The 20,309-nt window shown below is 40.4% G+C and overlaps 1 protein-coding gene across 2 annotated transcripts in view; it reads right to left on the reverse strand.

The window, feature by feature from the left end:
* The window catches only part of ATP13A4 (ATPase 13A4), a 117,383-nt gene that overhangs the window by 75,441 nt on the left and 21,633 nt on the right, over positions 1 to 20,309 (reverse strand). For both annotated transcript variants that reach the window (XM_019723162.3, XM_019723170.3), the window contains exons 2-3: positions 13,404 to 13,577; positions 1,428 to 1,574 (exon numbers count right to left, since the gene is read on the reverse strand). In XM_019723162.3, the coding sequence (XP_019578721.3) occupies positions 1,428 to 1,574; positions 13,404 to 13,577 (321 nt within the window). The remainder of the gene's footprint in view (positions 1 to 1,427; positions 1,575 to 13,403; positions 13,578 to 20,309) is intronic.

The raw sequence follows: 20,309 nt of genomic DNA on the forward strand, positions 1-20,309 counted from the left end.
GGTTAAGCACTGGGTTAGTACTGCATGCAATTCTACAAGATGGTTCTTAGAATCTCCTCTTAGCCTGTGCTTGCAAACCTGGCAATGTTCTTTGCTGCAGTCTTCAAGCTCCCCCTAAATGGCCCTGAATGGTTATCATTTTGGTATTGTTGTTATTGTTATTGTCATCAGTGTTGTTGTGGCTGACCCTCTGACATCTCCAATTTTAATGTAAGTTTTAGTCCTTTATGAATATAGCTCATTACAGTTCACAAATCACCTTAATATCCATCTTCTCATTGTAGATTCAAACAGCCCTGAGAGACGGGCAGAGATGGAGTTATTACTCTAATTTTATAAGTAAGAAACTTGATGCTCAGAGAGGCAGTAACCAGCTGAACTCCCTATGCTCTTTACTAGTAAATGAAGATATCGAACCTGGGTGCCAGTACATTCCACTTGGAGACCACTGCCTCTTCTTCACATTTTGTTTGTTTACTTGAGCATTTCTTCATTTGTCTGTCCACTTATTTATCTGATGCAATTAAAGATGCTGGAGGTTAATAATACTCTGAGGCCATGTCCATAAGGCTCATGTGAGATGCCTGCTTCTCCACGTGTATGGCCACCCAACAGATTGAGCAATCTGTTAGCTGGCAATGCTTGACCTCTTGTTTTTGTTTGTTTTGGTAATCAGCAATTGACTGTTATTATTTTTTAACTGACCTTGAGCTCATAAAACTGATTTAAACATATATATATATTTATTTATCTAAGAGAAAATGGTCTGTCTTATTAAATGTGAAATTTATAACATATGAATGTTAACTAATCATAATCCAAGTTTCCCCGAAAATAAGACCTAACCGGAAAATAAGCCCTAGCATGATTTTTCAGGATGACATCCCCTGAACATAATTTCTAATGCATCTTTTGGAGCAAACCTTAATATAAGACCCGGTCTTATTTTCAGGGAAACACGGTAGTACTCATTTAATATGCAGAGGAGGAAGAAACTCAAATACATTTGAATGACAGATTCAAAATAAGGTCATTTTGCTGGCATAGCAAACTCCCTGGGATGTTCCTGGGTGATTACCTCTATTGTAAGATAAACCCTGTTACATAGATTATAATACAAGGCATCATGCTATGAAGAGCTAATATGTATGAACATCTACTATATATCTGGCACCATATTAATGTTTGTATTTCATAGTTTATTAAATGTCAACCATTAATATTAGAGGTAGGGATGATAATCGTTTTGCAATGAGAAGATTGAGGCTCGGTAGAGTTTAGTAATTGATCCAAGGTTGTCATCAAGGTTGCACATAACCATTTGTAATGTTCTACACTGGAAATTGAGGATTGGCACAGTGGAGGATCTGAATTTAACCCTACATTTTTTGAGAAATAGATTAAATTTCTCTAGCATCAGCACTTACCTTTAGATCTGGCTTTCTTATGGCTCTATTTATGATATACTCCTCATCTGTAATGAGAGGGTGGTCGGGAGTCAGACCAAATGAGCTGTTTAATGTTGACAGGTAGATCCACATTACCTTTTTCCAAGAATAAGTTTGGAATTCATCCTGAGGAAATAGACACCAAAAACCCAGTGAAATTGAGAGAAGTCATCAGGCTAAAATTCAACCTGAAAAACATTATTTTCATATAATTCTATAAGTTTATGGAATTAATGACTGTTCTAGACAGAATTATATACCCTTGAAAGCTGGTACGTATAGAGCCTTGAGGGGAAAAGTCTTGTCGTCACTTATTGAGGAATCTGGATGTGAATATGAGGCACTGTCCCACACAACAAAGCTCGAGAGTTGAGAGGTGAATTCTCAGGTAAGAGCTAGTTTACTCTCCAAAGATGGGGCTATAGCCAGATGCAAAATTTCACAGAAAAACAAAAAAAAGTATTCCAAAGGTTTTTCTGTCAACTAATCAAAGTCAACTAAACCATCCCCATGTTTCCAGGCTTAACAGCTTAACTTCAATTCCACCTCTGCCAAAACAGCCACTTTCATACCCTCCCCGGGTGTGTGTGGTGGGGAGGATATCACTATACTACCTTCAAAAGATTCCTACTGTCCCTCTCTTGTGCTCCTAATCACTTCCTGCTTTGTATCTTAGTTCTTATAGACTATCTTGAAGGTAGAGACCCTTATATCCCATTCATGTGGACAATTGCAACCTGCTCAGAGAAAGTCTGATGACTGACGAAAAAAAAGACTGAAGGTATGGACTGAACATGCTTAAAAGTAACTGTCAAGATGTTAGCACAGGTAGGATTGAAGAAGGTACCTTCTGCTATGACCTTAACTGAAGCTGCTTCCCTTTGTAGTTCACTGATGACTTCACCACAGGATAAAACTAGAGGGAACAGCACTAGATTGAGTAACAGATGCCACAGTGGCCCCTTAGAGACTCATGTGATACCAGTGGTTATTATCTAAATAGGTAAATGCTACACATAAAGCCATTTGGATGCCTGGTAAACTGTTGGCGTTAGGAAGGATGGAAGGTGAAATCAAGCCTGGGAAACAATTTGAAGCCTGGAGAATGCAGGTCAGAGCTGGGAATTGTCTCCACCACACCCACTTTCGCCATAAAGAGTGTTTGAGCTGACTGCAAAAGGCAAAGAGAAGATATACGTAGTAGATGTTGTAGCTAAATGTCTTACATTAATTCTCAGGAAAAGCCCACCTCCAGGCCTTTGCTCCTGCTGCTTCCTTAGCCTAGAATACACATCCTCCTTCACTCTCTTTAAGTCTTCATATGGCTAAATCCTAAGCATCCTTCAGGATCTGACTCAAAGTTTATATCTTGGGAATCTCCCTGATTTCTCTGGGAGACCTTTGCTCTAAGCCATCAGGGTATGCAGATTCTAACCACATTCTTCCCCCATTGCATTACCCTTCGCCTTATCACATCTCTCGGACTGTGAGTGGGGACTGTGTCTGAAGCATGTCTGTGGTCCAGCCAGGCCTATCACAGATGTGTGTGTGGCGGGGGGGGGGGGGGGGGGGGGGGGAAGCAAAGCAAAAGAAGTGGGAAGGGGAGGGAAAGGGAAAGGAGGGAAAGAAAGGAGAGTGAAGAGAAGGAAAGGAGAGGAGAAGGAAGGAGAGAGAGGAAGGGAGGAGGAAAAAAGCCATAGTAGACATCTGAAAGTTAAATTAATTTTTAAAATGAGTAAAATTGGTTATTACCTCATTACAAAAAAAAAACAAAACTAAATTTACATCAAATCAAATTTGCATGGAATTACCTTCCAAGTCTAAGAATGACTGAAGATGGCTAAGTTTCCAATGACTGAGCCTCAGAACTGGTAGACGTGCTCTAAGTGTTGTGGAATGGGCTGCCTAAAGCAGACCTTGACATAGTTCAGCATTATAGAGCTTTGCCTTTGACCACATCAAAGGGGTCTTTGTTGTGAGAAGAACTTTTAGATTCTAATAATAACAATAATAAAAATAGTTATCATTTATTTAGCACTTACTATGTCCTAGGCACATAATGCTGCATGTGTATTATTTCATTTAATGCTCAAAAACCCTATGAAGTGGTTGCTATTCAGTATCCTCTTCATTCTACAGGTGAGGAAACTAAGACACAGTTGGCAACTATTAGAGCAAGGATTTGATCCCCTACTCCAGGCCATTTGCCCCCTCCAGACTCCCCTCTCACCCTCTGCTCTATTCTACAAAGTGATTGGACTGCCATTTTTATACCCAGCCTGAACTGGGACTGCCGAAGAACAAAGTTTCAATGAAAAACTTGTTACAAAAACACATTTTTCAGTAAATAAGAACACAAAAGATAAAAGTGCCATAAAGACCAGAGAACCTCTAGCCACCAAGTGAGGGCAACTAGGAAAACAGCTACTCTTGGTCCTCTTAAGTGAAGGAAAATAATATTAAGTACTCATTTGTATGATTACTTAGCATTTTATAAAAACTTTCTGTGTCAGTTATCTTATTTTAGTCTCAAGTCTCCAAAACTGGTATTATCATCTCCATTTTGCAGATGAGAAAACTCTCCATCAGCAAGACTCAGAATTGTTCAAGCCAGTCTGGTCTGGATAGCAAGGCAGAACTGAGACCTGAGGCGAGGTCTTCCCCCTTCCAATCTTGGCTCCTTCAACTTGTTTCAATAAGTTGTCCATGGTGTTTGTAGCTCATGTATGAAAATTACCTTGAATGCTGCTATGTAACAGATAACATCCGATTCTGAGGAACTCTGCCCTTTTGGCAACAGAGAGTCTGACTCCCTCAATCAAGCTCACTTTGTGTGACAGCAAACAAACCTCTAGATTGTAATGCCTAAAAATGGAAAGGCAAAGGGGAGTATTGAACTCCCAAGCTCTCACAGGCCAGTATTAATCCAATGCACCAACTGTAAGCCTTAGTCTAGGTGAGTATTAAAGACTGAAATTCATCAATATGCCTAGATTTGATTACAGCCTTTAGCATAACTCAATTAAAGGTACTTGGATATGTTTGCCTTTAAGCTCATTTCCTGTCATCCCCTTGACCCCTGAGCCCTATAACTCATAAAGTACAGTTGTAGAGACTAAATGAAGATACCACATGAGGCAACCATTTTTCTTAAAGTAAGGTAGTAATACTGACATTTTTCTTGCTTACTACCCTATGAAAAACTCTATAAAATCATTCATATTTTTAAAGAAATTCACCCAAGTTTTTAACCAAAAAAAAGGCAAAGAAGTGGAGGGAAAGTGTGTCAATGTCAAGTGGTCACTCCAGGTAACGTCATCAACTTCTCTCAGTTTTCAGTTTAGTGTTGTCCAATTGTTGTCCAATGTGGGACGAGCACAGCCCATTCCTGAGCTCAAATCTCAGCTCCAAACAGTCTTGAAAATCATTGCAACTCTCTAAGCCTAATTTTTTTATGTGATAAATGGGGGTGATGATACCACATTTCATGGATGTTTGAAGGATTAAACACAATAATACATGATGCACCTGGTCCAAGGTCTGGCCCATAGCAGGGTGCAACAATTGCTAATTGGGTACAGCTTTGTGCCTCATTTTTCACAGCAGTTGTTCCTGAGATCTTTCTATAAATAGGAACTGACGTTCCCTTTGAGGAAACTTCAGAATCTCTGAGAGTATCTCTATTTATTTTTGCTTTCTGGAAGAGAAGCATCTTTACCTAGAAATGGCTAGTTTCACTTCATTCTGTTTCCCCGCTCTCTCAAGCAGTTAATGATCTGTCAGATACTTCCATGTACCAGAGGAACTACCACTTGAAATAATTTCTTTGTAATCCAAATAATCCAAACTGTTTGTCTGGAAAAGCTAGAGTTTTAAACACCTCATGTCTCACTCAACAGGTTTACCTCCTCTTTATCCAGAGAATTAACTAGATCAGTCCTTGAACTCTAAAAGAGTAGGACTGAAAATAATTCAAGAGTGCATTTCAAAGAATTGAATGTACACAGAGGACCCATGTTTGACCTGGACAGAAAGATAAAGAAGAAAACCTGGGCATTTTTTAATTTCCCGAGGCCTTGTACTTCATGAACTTGGAAATAAATGCCAGACTAACTTTTATATTTGAGTGATGTGAGTGACCTTGCTTATCTTCTTCCAACCCTTTGTTATTAGCACCTCATCTCTTGGAATTTAAAAGCAGTGCCATGGTCACTTTAAGTTCAGGCCAGTGTTGTGCCTTATCCTCTTGTGTGGGAGTTTACTCTGCAAAAAAGGTACTTCTGAGCTTGCCTTAGAAAACAGTAACCCATGGCAAAGTTCCACAGAGACTTTACACTTGGAGATAGAAACATTGCAGTGCTAAAACGTGGAAGTCTACCTGAGGTGAAGAACTTAGACAATTATGGAGAAAGTAGTAACTTACACTTCTTGGGCTCTTTTTAAAACACTGTGCTACCTTCACAGACCCATAACTTTGGCAAAATACTATTCTTTCTATATTTAAGTATCACTATTTTTCTTTCTCTTTCCCCCTCTTGGCCAGACCCACTGATACTCTAGACACCTTAGCTTCATATTCCCAAAACTTCTTAGCTGGAAAAAAATTGACGTTGACTAGAACATAGAATTAGTTATAAAATATACAGAGAAGGTTCCAAGCATTGGAAAAACAAATCTCACACTAATTATTTTCTCAGTTCTCCTGGGACACGTTGACTCCCCCCAAAAAAAGGTGATCGGGGGTTTGGCCAAAGCAGGGAAGTTATATTACAAAGCAAAGGCTATGTCTATGTTTGTATGCAAAAAAAGAAAATCCTGAACAATTCAACATATGTTTCCAGAAAGATGTTTGTTTGTTTGTTTCTGTAGTCGTTTTCTGAGAGAAGAAGGAGTAATGAATTAGCTGGTTCATTGTCTGAAATATCTGGAGATGCACTGTTTAGTTAAGAAGTAATGGGTAAAAAGTTAAAATTGGTTTTAAAATGTGTGTAGTAACCAATGCTCATAGAATGCCCACATGCCAGGCATGGTTTCATCATAGCACTTACAAATACCACCTCATTTAGTCCCCGTAACAATGAGGTAGGTACTATTATTAGTCCCGTTTAACAGAAGAGAAAATGGAGACAGATGTGGGGTAAGCAACTTGCCTATTATAGACTGAATTCCCCAAAATTCATAAGTTTAAGCCCTATCCCCCATGTGGCTGCATTTGAAGATAGGGCATTTAAGGAGGTAATTAAGGTTAAGTGAGGTCTCAAGGGTGACTGGATTAGGGAATCCAGTAGGGCTGCGGCCCTTGTAAGAAGAGGTAGAGACACCAAAGCGTGCTCTTTCTCTCTGCCATGTGAGAACACAGACAGGAGGCAGCGAGCAGTCTGCAAGCCGGGAAGAAAGGTCTCACCAGAAACCAACCTTACCAATGCCTTGATCTTAGACTTCTACCTTCCAAAACTGTGAGAAAATACATTTCTGTTGTTTAAGGCACCCAGTCTGCGGTATTCTGTGATGACAGCCCAAGCTAATACATTGTCAAGAGCAGCACTGGGAATCAAACCCAGGCAGCCAGGTCCCTTACTCTCAAACCACTTCACAATATGTCTCTGTAGAGTCTAGCCACTGGGCAGGGAGGAATAACATCTTCAGTGTTTAGATTCTAGTTCAACTCTTAGTAGTGGTTTTGCTTTCACTGCTTATAGCTATATAGCTATAACTTCTCTTTGCCTCATCTTAAAATGGGGAAAATATAGTCTCTACCAGTAAAGACCAAATGAGGCAACATACATGCAAATACTTTGCAAAATTTAAATCACAGTGTAAATGGCCCTGTGTTATAAACGATAATGGCCTCAAAACTATTTATCTTAACATAGAATCATTTCTGAGAGGTCAGACCACCGAATCTCAGGGATTTCTAGCTGTCTAAGGAAAACCCAGTTTGAAGTGGGGGGCGGGGGGAGCTGAGATTCAGTAGAGGGGGAGTGTACTTAAAAGAAGCATACTACTATCTTCTCTTACTCTCTCAATCATGACATTTCACTTTAGTGTCTTTGTAATAAAGTGCTGGTACAAATCATGAGGCCATTTATTACAGATTCCATTCAACTTATTTAATTGAATTAAATAAATATTGAGCACCTACTGCTGCCATGTGATAGGTGCTGTGGGGGATGAAAAGTAAGCCACAGTTATTGTCTTCAAAAAGCTTACATTCTAATGGAGGAAGAGGCTATAAAAAAGATGAAAAAGAAAAACAATAACTCCGGATTTAGAGAGTCAGAAGACAGATTCAAGTTCTTTGTCCACTTATGCCCTTTACCTGGATGGTTCCCCATGGGCCCCTCCCCACCAGCCACTATCACCTTTTAACTCTTATCATCCCTTGGAGCTCAGGAAAGCCTATCCTGGGTTTTCTTGACTTAGTTAAATCCCTATTCTATAATCCTACCATAACCGTAAACCTTTCCTAAGTAGCACTTATAACAGCTGGATTTTTACATTTATCTGTGTAGTGATCTAATGAACTCCACAATGGCAAGAACCCTGACTTTCACTAATTATTATACTCTTTGTCCCTTGCCCGTGAGATGCCACTGTTGCTGGCACAAAACCTGGGCTCAGAAAATTTGTGAAGGAGGGAGGGAGGGAAAGCAGAAGAGATGGAGGGAGGGAGAGACATGGATGACATCTACCAGGTTACAAAGTTACTTGTTCACTCGTCTGTAAAATAGAGATGATAATGCTCATTTCCCAGGGTTATTATGAGAATTAAATTATCAATGAGATGCTATTTTATAAAATATTACATGAATAGCACTTTAATACAAGGTAGACTGCTAAAGGCATTATAGCAGTCAGAGATGAAAATACAGAGCTGAAAGAGAATAAAGAAAAGGTCATTAATTCCCACCAGAATTGAGGCAAAAAATGTATCAACAAAGACTTACTAAAGAAAGTGGTATATGGCTGAGGAATGAGTAGGTTTTAATAAGATAGAAAACCTACTTTCTATATTTACTCTGTAGAGAATGTGTGTGTGTGTGTGTGTGTGTGTGTACACGTGTGTGTCAGTGTGTTTGTGTGTGTGTTTGAGTTGACTCCTCACCAGAGTGTCACTCTATAAGGACAGCGATTTCTATATGTTTTGTTCACAGCTATATTCTCAGTGCCTATAATAATGTCTGGGACATGACTGGAGCTCAGTAAATACTTATTGAATGAATAAATGATAATGAACCAAAAATAATGAATGAATGAGATTGGGAATATCAGACGAAATTTTATGAAAGCACAAACAAAACATAGAAAATGGTGTTGCTTTGGGGAACCTGGGCTTGGGGAGACCAGGTTGCAGAGGAAGAGAGGAGGTAGGGTGTCCAGGAAACATGACTGCAAATGCTGGTGGCTGGTGAGTATCCCAGTGGGCTCATGGACTTTACATCCCAGTTGCATATCTGATTTGCAGAATTTCTGAGTTTTCGAACTAAAGGCCCCAGCACTGCCATCTTTAGGGGACACTGAAGGGAAAATGCTCCTCCTTAAAACATTGAAATGAAATGCCCTGAGTCAGACCTAATAACCAATCATCACAAAGTCCTCCTCTGCACAACATGGGTCTTTGACAACATGTGACAAACAATGACAGTGAAGGAAAAAATATGTTTGTAATTATAGTAAAGATGAAAACTATGGAAATTACCAGGAGCATCTGAACCCAAAATGCCAGTAAACATAAATCATATTTGCATAGAAATGTAACATTGCTGTAGATATTGGTTAAAGTTCAGAAGTAGGTGAATAATGGATAAAATGCCACTTTTAAAATTATAAAATAAAAGTGTACTTGCTCTTACCTTTGGGAAAAATCTCACTCTTAAAGACATTTAATAATAGAAGGGGAGCTGAAAATAAATTGGCTGTTAAAAACTTTCAGTCAGTACATACACCATGGCTTTTTAAAAAAATGTTAAGAAATTACTACCTAATCAGTATCTGTCATAATGATCTGTAATCTTACCAGTGTGAGATTGATGATAAATACCAAGTACTGATTTTTTATTAACATAAAAAAACAGATACACAACATATTCTCAAGTTGATGTCATCCAGTCCTCTTTAATGGGACGTCTTTACAATCCAGCTATTACAAGATAATTCAAATAAAATATCTTTTAAAGTGTAATTTTAATGCAAATAATCTAGCAGCAGACTTTTAAACTATTGGTACCCAAAGCTTATTTTTATCTAAGGCTCAGATTGCAGCAGTGTTTGAAATAATTGAATTCTCGTCTAATTATATAACGACTAATTTAGAACTTCATTTATTTGGAGAGTCTCTGGCATAGCATATCCATTTAAAATGACACACTAGAGCAGGTAATTAAAAATTAAAGTTGAAATCAAGATGAAAAAGGCAACATTGAAGCTGGTTTCAACAGCTCTGATTAGCTGAGAAGGGCGGTGAAATGGGAGAGGGGCTTAATAGACTTTCCAAGAGGCAAAAAAAGAGGCAGGGTGATGGAATGCAGCTACCTGAGGCTCCATTGCTTTTTCTAAAATCTTTCTAGTATATGTCCAGTATGGATGAGTGTTGGGGAGTCCCAACCACAGGAAACCTTCCCATGTCTCCTGGCCCGGAAGGAAATGCCAATCCTCCTGGTTAATAAGGAGAAGACACAATATCCAATGAGCAGGGCCGTTGTACATGAGTGCACCTAGTTTATCTCTAGCAAGTTCTTGGGTATAGCAAGCTGATGAAGTTGCTTGAGCAATTATGCGCGCGCGCGCAGACACACACACACACACACACACACACACACACTCAAAATGGTCCTTGATAATGCATTTTTCAGTTTGCAAATGGTTTTTACATATATAATCTCACTTCATGTTCAGACCAACCCAAGAAAGAACAAACACTTTTACTAGGCCCATTTTATAAGTGGAAAAATTGAGGTCCTGAAAGATTAGGTAATAAACCTAAGGTGTAACATTCCTAAAGTGCTAGGGCTAACAAGTCAAAACTTATGACTCCAAACCCCAAAGAGTGTTAACCATCTCCCTGTTGATGAACACTTTGTTTCTTTTACTCTGACTAGATTTCTTTTCTCTTTTCTCCCTCTTCATTTCCCTTTAACCTACTTCCCTCTCCATTTCTTTCATTGTCCTCCTTTCCCTTGCCATGTCCAGCTCATTTCCTCATATTTCTAACTGTGCTTTGACTCTACCACTAACCTCAGAGAATATAACTTCAACTAGATGTTCTCAGATCTGAAGAGTCTCGGTGATGCAGAAAGTTCGTCTGTTTCGAGGTCATTTCTGCTACAGCAAAAGCATCAGCTCCTGAGAACTAGTTTGGGGAAATGGAAGTACCCACAGGATAGATTTAAGTACTTTTCCGAATCCTCCTGTTATTCCAGAAAATAAGGGTCTCATAGGTCCTTAAGTTCACATGGAGGGGGTTGATCTATGAAAGGATGACATATGTTATGTCATATGTCACAGAGCTGAAAGTCTCTGTGACTGGGTCCCCACTCTGAGCCCAGAAAGCAAACCTCTCTCTACTCCTGTACCAGTAAGACAACTCAAACTGTGTACAGAAAGACCACTTATAACACTTTGCTAAATCTGGATCATTCTCTTGAGACTATATAAATATACAAGCATTGGCTGAACCATAGAGCAAATGTCCAGGCTTCTATTCCTCTCTCAAGGACCAAGTAAGCTCATAAGTGAGAGTGATGACTATACACAGCACTGTTTCTCAAAGTATGATGCCTCAGCAGGAGCATTAGTATCGACTGAGAATGAATTAATGATTAGAAACTCTGGGGGCAGGACCCAGCAATTTGTGTTAATAAGCCTTTCAGATAATTTTGATGCTGGTTGAAGTTTTGGACCCACTGGTCTAAGTACAGTTGTGTAGAAACAGCCCTGTACTAGGGCTATTAGTCCTGGTTAGGTCCCTCACTCTCCTAAGCATGTGGGTAAATTGTGTCCCCTCTCCAGGCCCCATTTCCTCACCCGTCGAATAATGTAGTCTTCCTTGGTAAGTGCCAGGCACTCTTCTCTCACACATATTCTGAAGTCTGGTGTGAGGCAGCAGTGGAGCAAGACTCCCAGCCCAAATCGCCAATGTGATGTGCTCTTACTCAACAATAATCTTGCCTTATTAAAGTCTTGAAATTTATTCTCCAAGAATCTTGACTTACAGTATAATTGAACTTGGGAGGAGGTGCCTCAACTGCTACCTGTATCATGGTTCATATGCCAGCTAAGTTAGGACATAGAACAGTTGGATTTTGAAGTGACCAGGATCCAGAAACAAGGGGTGGGACTGACACCAGTGGACCAAATCAATACAGACAAACATCATCCAATTCCCAATTTCATTGAGATCTGTTAGATTGAAACGTGGAATTTTGGGATGGGAGGGCAGTTCTAAGACGTGTTGATATCTTCCCCTCTTGCTGCATTAAATAGAATATTTACTAGAGAGATTGCTATATCTCTAGCTGTATCTGTAAGAAGAAGTTGACAGCCCTGCAGAGGTTGATTTATCAAAAATCTGTTTGTCATTCTGAGTCATTTGGGCTGATGCATTGTTAGGAACACTCAGTAAATGTCAGGCAGAAAAGGGTCCTCTGTGAGTCTGTCCTTTGAAATCCACCAATGAGAATGTCCACTTCAGCCTTCAGCCAATACTTGTTTATGGAATCCCTACCATGTGTAGGAACCACAGATACAGTAATTGTGTTAGAAATAGTCTCTTCCCTTGTGGAGTTGACAAGGGAATGCAGCAGAAAGAACACACGTTGCCTAAGTGTAATGAGTGCTAGGAGGAGGTGTTATAGGAGCAAAGTCAGGAAAACTCATATAATGCCAGGACCTTGTATTAGCAGAGAGAGGCAATGGCCTCGGAGAGAAGATAGCTGCATTTCTTACCCTAGCGTATCTGCTGGGTGCAACACACACCTGCCAAGAACCGTGGCTCTCTCAAATGAGCAGGGGAAGACAAGATCCTCCTGAGAGGAGTGCTCCCCTCCTTCCCCTCCCTTCCTCCAGAGTTGCTCCAGTGACGGGGGGCTATGATAGGCATGGATATGTCAGGATGCAAGGGGAAGGATCAGAGTGAATATTGTAGCTGTAGCCTGACTTTACTTCCCACTACCTATTATTTTTAGCTATTAACATGGCTACTCTCTGCTCTAATATTCACAAAACTCATAGATTCTAAAGGAAGCCCTGTGAAATAGGTCTTTTTTTTTTTAAGATTTTATTGGGGAAGGGGAACAGGACTTTATTGGGGAACAGTGTGTATTTCCAGGACTTTTTTCCAAGTCAAGTTGTTGTCCTTTCAATCTTACTTGTGGACGGTGCCGTTCAGCTTCAAGTTGTTTTCCTATCAGTCTTAGTTGTGGAGGGCGCAGCTCAGCTCCAGGTCCAGTTGCCATTGCTAGTTGCAGGGGGCACAGCCCATCATCCCTTGCGGGAGTCGAGGAATCGAACTGGCAACATAGTGGTTGAGAGGATGTGCTGCAACTAACTGAGCCATCCGGGAGGCAGCTCAGCTCAAGGTGCTGTGTTCAATCTTAGTTGCAGGGGGTGCTGCCCACCATCCCTTGCGGGACTCAAGGAATTGAACTGACAACCTTGTGGTTGAGAGCCCACTGGCCCATGTGGGAATCGAACCGGCAGCCTTCGGAGTTAGGAGCATGGAGCTCTAACCTCCTGAGCCACCGGGCCGGCCCCGAAATAGGTCTTCTTAATCAAATCCCATCATACACAAATTATTGAATTCTTGTTAAATACATATATGAAAAGGCAAGGCTATGATGGAACCTGAGGCTGGAGCCTTCTCCTGGCTCCTGCTTTGTGAACATGTCCCCACAACCATCCCATAACATGATGTCCAGAAGAAAGGGCGGCCAGGTATGAAACCAAGTAAACACTTACTGTTGTCCTCAGCAACACGACATCTGCTTCTTGCAAGGAACACGGGATGCAGTTTGCCCACACATGCCAAGCGGGTCTCCAGTACAACACCAAGGGGAGGATCCCAAATGAGAAGATGGATCCAGCAAGGCAGAGGGTTTTCCGGCAGCTGTGAGTCCGGTAGCCAAATATCTCCTAGGGCAAAACCAAAATGACCCCAAATATTCGTTAAGCACAATAAGCAGCAAATGAATACATTGGGATTTTGATGATGAAACTGAGGGCAAAAAATAAAGAAGTTGAGCAGGATGAGGGGATGACAGGTTGAGGGGTTGAGAGAGTGGAGAAGGATCCCTGACAAAGTGTAAGATGTGACCCTACAAGTCACAGTCTAACTGAGATATTCAGTTTCTGCAATTTGAGCTCCCGGTTACCTATGTCAAGCACTGTGCTAGGTGAGGTGCTATCTTGTTTAAATCTCACAATCATCTCCTGAATAGGATAACATTATCCTCATTTCATAAATGATGAGACTGAGCTCAAAAAGGCTGAATGGAATGACTTGTCCAAGGCCCCATAGCTAGGCAGTTTGGCTGCCAAGATTCAAACTCAGGTCTGCCAGCCTCCAAGCCTTGAGCGTGATTCACGGCCTTCATAGACATGACCGTGAGCCAGGTGACAGGAGGTGGTGGCAGTAACCAATGATCCTCTTGGCTAGGACCAGCAGCTTCAAGGGCAGGAGAGGGGACTGCAGCCAGGCCTTGACTTTACAGCCACGATCCGGTGAAAGTGCTGGGCCACAAGAGGGCGAACAACTTGCCTTTGGGAGCTGAACTTGGAGTAGAACTATATATTCCCACCCTCCTCTCTTGTTCAGTAACAAAAATAATTTTACAGCAAGAGGGAAAAATCACAGAGACTGTTTGGTTTACTTCAAACCATGCCTGTTACGCACCTGTTATGTGCCATGAGGGGAGATGAGACCGTGGAGGATACAAATATGAACAGAAGAAGAGTATTACCTCTAGTAAATTTATAATTGGAACAAACTTCTTTCCAAGTAAAGCCTGGGACAGGATAGAAAACCATCCCTGAAGTTTATGGTTCAATCCCACAGCTATATCCCACAAAGTCATAGATATACTTTATGCTTGTTAACAATAGCTAAAAACTGAGAAATAGAGAGTCCTGGTTAAAAGCACATTCTCTGGACCAAGACATTTTGGCTTCAAAGCCTAGCTTGCGGCTCACTGGGTGTGACCGTCAGCAATATAAGACTCCACCCTAGACGTTGCCTAAAGCGGAATCAAGGCTGATGCTTCGGATTTTACACTCCGTACCTTAAGAAGGCTGGGAGCCACTCTCAGGGCCTAACACTGGGTAAGTGTTTAGTGATGTAGAAGTATGAAGACAGGCTCCCGGAAGTGCATGTGAGGGTGAGAGGCGACAACAAGAGCAGGGCACTGGCCAATTCCAAGAAGTTTCATAGGGTGATGTCATCACCTGGGCCTCACCAAGTCCTGAGAGTGGCTCCCAGCCTTCTTGTCCCAGAGCCTGCCAGCAGGGAAGACTCAGGTTAACCAGGTCTGAGACACTGGGGTATAATGAGAGAGGGAAACCTAGGTTAACTGTCACACCAACCAGCTAAACATATGGGGCAGGTATTTAGAGTTTATTCTCTCCCTAATGGTACCATCTCCATAGTTGTGACTGTCCTGCCATGGAGCCATATGCAAGCACAGTGCCTAAATGGGCTCTGGAATCTTCTCTGACTATCTTCTACCCTGACTGACATGCCTTTCTGAAACATATTAATTCATTCAATCAAATTACAGTCAAATCTTGTTGGCCTGAGAGCCATTTATTCTCTTTAAGACAATTTTGTGTTTCTCTACTGGCTTCATTAAACATTTGAAAGTTTAAATCATTCATTTTTTAAAAGTTTACCTCCCTAAAGATAACGTCTTTTCCCTTATTTTGGGTGTGAAGAAAATGCTTTACTGTAATTTCCATGCACTGCAACAAATCATGCTGAAGGAATGCAATTCACCTCACTGTTTATCCTAACCCCTAGCCCTAATCAAATTTCTGCCCCAGTATTTTCTTATTTCCTACTCTTTCCTGCTAAACGATGAGTTCCTAAGTGTCCTGTAAGTTAACTTGACTTCCGGATCCAGGTGAGAAACTTTCAACCTGGTAGACCTAATCCAGAATTCTTAAATTAGAGGCTCAAAAATAACAGCCTGCACAGGTTTCCTGATGGCCCGGTAAATGTTTCTGAAAACTTTAACTTGATCTTCCAGTTATTTTTGTATAAAAATTCCGATTTCTACCTTTTCTTTAAAATAAATCAGAAATTGTGACAACACTATACCCACATTCTTGTACAGCAAAAGTCAGCTGAAGAGCAGCAAGAGACATGTACAAAATCGCCCAGGAATGAACCCAGCACCATCCAGTGAGAGGGAGCTTGAGGCACGTTCACACAGTGGGATCGTAAATAACACTGCCAGAAAATCAGCTCCAGCAACACCCAATAATATGGATGACTCTTAGTAATACAATAAATAGTAAGTGAAAATAATCAGTGCAAAGGAATAGGTCAACATGATAACTTTTTCATAAGGTTAAAAACAACTAAAATTTAAAATATATTTATTTAGGATACACTTAGGTCAAAGAAAACTCTATAGGAAGGAAAGCAAGAGAATGATGAACACACAATGCAGAACAATGGATACCTCTATCAGGGCGAGGCAGGGAATTGAGGGGTCACATTGTCATACGTAAGTTGTTGTCAAGGTCCTAACTTTTGTTTGGGGTGGTGTAGTCATCAACTTATTATAAAGATCTAATTAAATAATTAATTTGGACATCTACTGCCTGGCCTCCTGCTCTGGACCAAAAAGTGTATTCTCAATTGCCTTAGGGTGAGCTGTGCTAATTTCCAAGTCTTATAAAGTAATTTACAAGAAAAATGATTACAAGAAAAAAAAATGAAATATTCTCCAACAATGACTACTTAATAGTTGTGTCCCATTTTCCAAGAACAATGTTGACATCTGTTGAGTGGTGGCCAGAGTCAAGTGGCCTGGCCACCATTCTCTGTCCCATGGCAGACAATTAGAATGTCATTTAACTCAACTTCATTCTTGACTTTAGAATTTCACTTCTCTCTAATTTCTAGCTTTGAAATGCCACTTTTCCAGCCATTGCTTTGTGGTTATCTTGCTACAGCATTACCTCACATGGTTGCTATGGGAAACAGTGAAATGACACCTGTATCAGGTGCCTAGTCCTAGAATCAAGGAGCTCATCATAAAAATCTTCAGGTGCTGCATCCCCAGCATAAAGTCTTCAAGGTGTCACTGCTTCAGTTCAATGCCAGTTGCCTACTGGGTCTAAGGCCATGGGTAAGATAGGTCTGCTAGAGACAAATGTCCCACCCTCAAGAGTCTGGCAGGAGAGATGATGAATTTAAAAATAACTATAATTCAGAACATTATAAATAAATAAAACATTGCGTTATGAAAAGCACTGAGGGGGGATGTTATTGGTTTCAAATGATACAGATATCCTATGGAGACGAGAAGGAAAAGCTTTTTAGGAGAACTGTTACCTGAGGTGAAGTTCAAAAGAAATTATTAGAATTTCAATAGTTGCCAACAAGGGTAGGAGAGCGGGCCTTGAGGAGAAACTAGCCTTGAGCAAACATGTAGAATCTGAAAACATGGAGTGTATTGAAGGACAAAATGTATTTAAGGTATTACAGGTCAGTGTGTTGTGGTGTGTTGTGGTGTTAGAATTAAGTCAGTCACGTATGAACAAACAATGAAGCTTTGGGATGCACTTTGGGATTCTAGAATATCTACTCTACTCCAGCTAGACACTGGCCAAAAGAGAGTTTGCTGAACCCTTGAAAATTGCACTTCCATCTTTCCCCTTCCACACCAGCAGGTGGACCTCTCATGGCTTCCCTAAAGCTGGTGTCCTCAGGTGCTGCCTCTGGCCATTTTGACTGGGCAGCGGTCTGGTTGTAGAAGCGGGATGAACAGACATGCTTGGGACTTCAGAGTCCTTTGACTAATCAGGGTTTCCTTTTCTCAGCCTAGGGGAAATACGAATAGGTTGTCCCATGGGTTGGCTGGCAGAAAAGCAACCCATCTCACCCCTCTGTGGCAGACAAGGTAGGAATACCCTGCCCTGTGGGTAATTGTCCACCCAGATCTGGATGAAGCTCATGGAAACACACAGTTTGTTTGAATGATAACTTCTTATTATGTGCCAGTCACCCTAAATACATATTTTTCTGTATTCTGCTTTAATCCTCACAACCCTGTAAGGAAGGTAATATTAGCCGTGGGTGAGAAATAAGGAAGGTAAAGTCCAAGAAGTTTAAAAAAATATGCCCAGAGTCACCCAGCTGGTAGGAAACAAGCTGGGTCCTTCTTAACTCCTTCTGCCCCAGAAGGCTGCCTCTCATGAAGAAAATCCCTCCTCAGCTCTTTGATATTATCATCTGGCAGGTGTCATGGGGGATAGCACTTGAACTTTTGCTGATTGCTCACATTTGAACTAGTGGATTTGCTGCTCAGACAAGTTCTCAGGTTCCCCTTCAACAGGTTTTCACAAGCTTCAAACTGCAGAGAAAGAAGAAATAGGCAGGAAGGACTCCACCCTGCAACCAGATGGTGATTTCTACAGGCAACATTTTAATCTTCTGATCTGGCAATCTTAGGCAAGATGCATTTCCTAGGTTGTCATGCATTACTGAAACTAAAATTTATTTCCTGGTGATGTCTGAGGGGTGTAAGACAGTCAGAGCACAGGCGGATCAGTATCTGGGACTACCATCCTGTCTGGGAACTCCCTCACTGTGCAGGATAAAGATCCAAGACAGGGCAGAGCAAGACAAAAGGCCACATTTAAAGATGGAAAACTTGGGTTCAAGAGCTGCTTTTTGCCACTTGTTAACTTATCATCTGGAAAACACTATCCCACTTAAAAAAATAATACAAATGCCTACCTTGCCAAACTGTTATGACAGTGAAATGGGATAACAGTGGTGAAAATGTTATTCAAATACTACCTGTTCTTACTATGAGGGCAATTAAACTAAAGGCTGATTGATAAACCCTCGGTGATGCCCTGATGTGTCTGGCCCCTCCTTATTCACACTTCAGCTTCCCTGACCCCGCAGTCTAAAGTAACTACTCAGTCACTCTCTAGTACATCAGGTTATTTTAAGTCTCTACAACCTTTATATCTAACACTTTTCTTATCTGTTTTTATGATCTGTTACTGTAATGTAAGATTCATGAGAGCAGAGCTTTGGTCTGTCATTCATTGCGGGAATTCTAGCACATAATAAGACAGTTCCTGGCATATTGTAGGATCACAGATATTTTTTGAATGAACATATTTTAAATAAAGTCAGAAAGTAATATTGCTTTTAAAAGTAAGTCAGACTTCACTTCTGGAAACATGGAGTAAGCTTACTTTTTCCTATTTCTCTAATGAGTCCAAACAAAATCTCCAGGTGTTATATAGGAAAAAAACAAAACAAAACAAAAAAACATAAGACTCTGAATGATGGAGAGAAGGCAGATTGGTTAGAGAACTTGGGAACCAAGGAACTAATGCCACAGTAGTGAATTCCTGAGTTTTCTTTTTGCCTCATCTATGGCTTGGAGCAAAAGAAGCTGGTAATCTTAAAAGGGGAGCAGAAAACACACACACACACACACACACACACACACACACACACACACGCACATCAAAAGCCTGATCTCTCTAGGCAAATGACCAGGAAAGGAAATGGTCCAAAGTTCACACACACACACAAAAGTCGTCCCACCTCACTTACACCAACAAAGGTCAACTGGGAAGTATAGACTGCTCTCCTCACCATGTTGTAAAGAGGCACCTCAGCCCTGACAATTACAGGGAGTGTTGTTAACAGAAACCAACTAAGACATCAGTTTTGAATAATATCTAGAGTCTTGTAACATAGAGTCTTGTAACATAATATCCGAAATGTCTAGGTTTTCATTTTTTTTAAAGTCACACCAAGAACAAGATGTTTTCATGAAAAAGCACTATTAATAGATGTGAACACCAAGATAAGAGAGATATTAGAATTACCTGATGATTTTAAAGCAGCCATCATAAAAATGTTCTAACAAGCAATTGCAATCACATATAAAACAAGTGAAAATATGGAATATATCAAAGAAGAAATAGAGATATAAAGTAGAACCAAATGAAAACGTTAGAACTGAATAATCACAGTATATCAAATTTTAAAAACTCAATGGATGGGCTCAATAATAGAATGGAGGGACAGGAAAGAATCAGTGAAATGAAAGCTAGAACCATAAAAATTGCCCAAGCTTAATTACAGAAAGAAAAGTAGCCAAAGAAAATATTGAACAGAGCCTGTGAAACTATAACAAAAGATCAATTGTTCGTGTCATTGGAATCCTGGAGGGAGATAACGAGTGCATGACTAAAGAAGTAATCACTGAAACTTCCAAATCTTGGCAAAAGATATACACCTGCAAATTCAAGAATTTGAGCCAATCTTAAACAAAATAAACCTAAAGAAACCCACAGAAAGAAATATAATAATCAAACTTGTAAAAACTGAAGACAAAGAAAAAAAATCATGACAGCAGCCAAAGAATAATAATGCCTATCTATAAAGGGAAAAAATATTTGAATGACAGCAGATTTCTCATCAGAAATCATGAAGGTCAGAAGGAAATAGCACAACAACATTTCAAGTGCTAAACTAAAAACTGTCAATGCAGAATCTTATGTCCAGTGAAAATATCCTCAGGGATGAAAGGGAAATCAAGATGATCTCAGAAAAAGAAACACTAAGAGAACATGTTGCCAGCACACCAATCGTAAAAGAATGATTAA

Source organism: Rhinolophus sinicus, chromosome 17 (genome assembly GCF_057876585.1).
Source record: "Rhinolophus sinicus isolate RSI-liver-muscle chromosome 17, RSI-T2T, whole genome shotgun sequence".
NCBI lineage: Eukaryota > Metazoa > Chordata > Mammalia > Chiroptera > Rhinolophidae > Rhinolophus > Rhinolophus sinicus.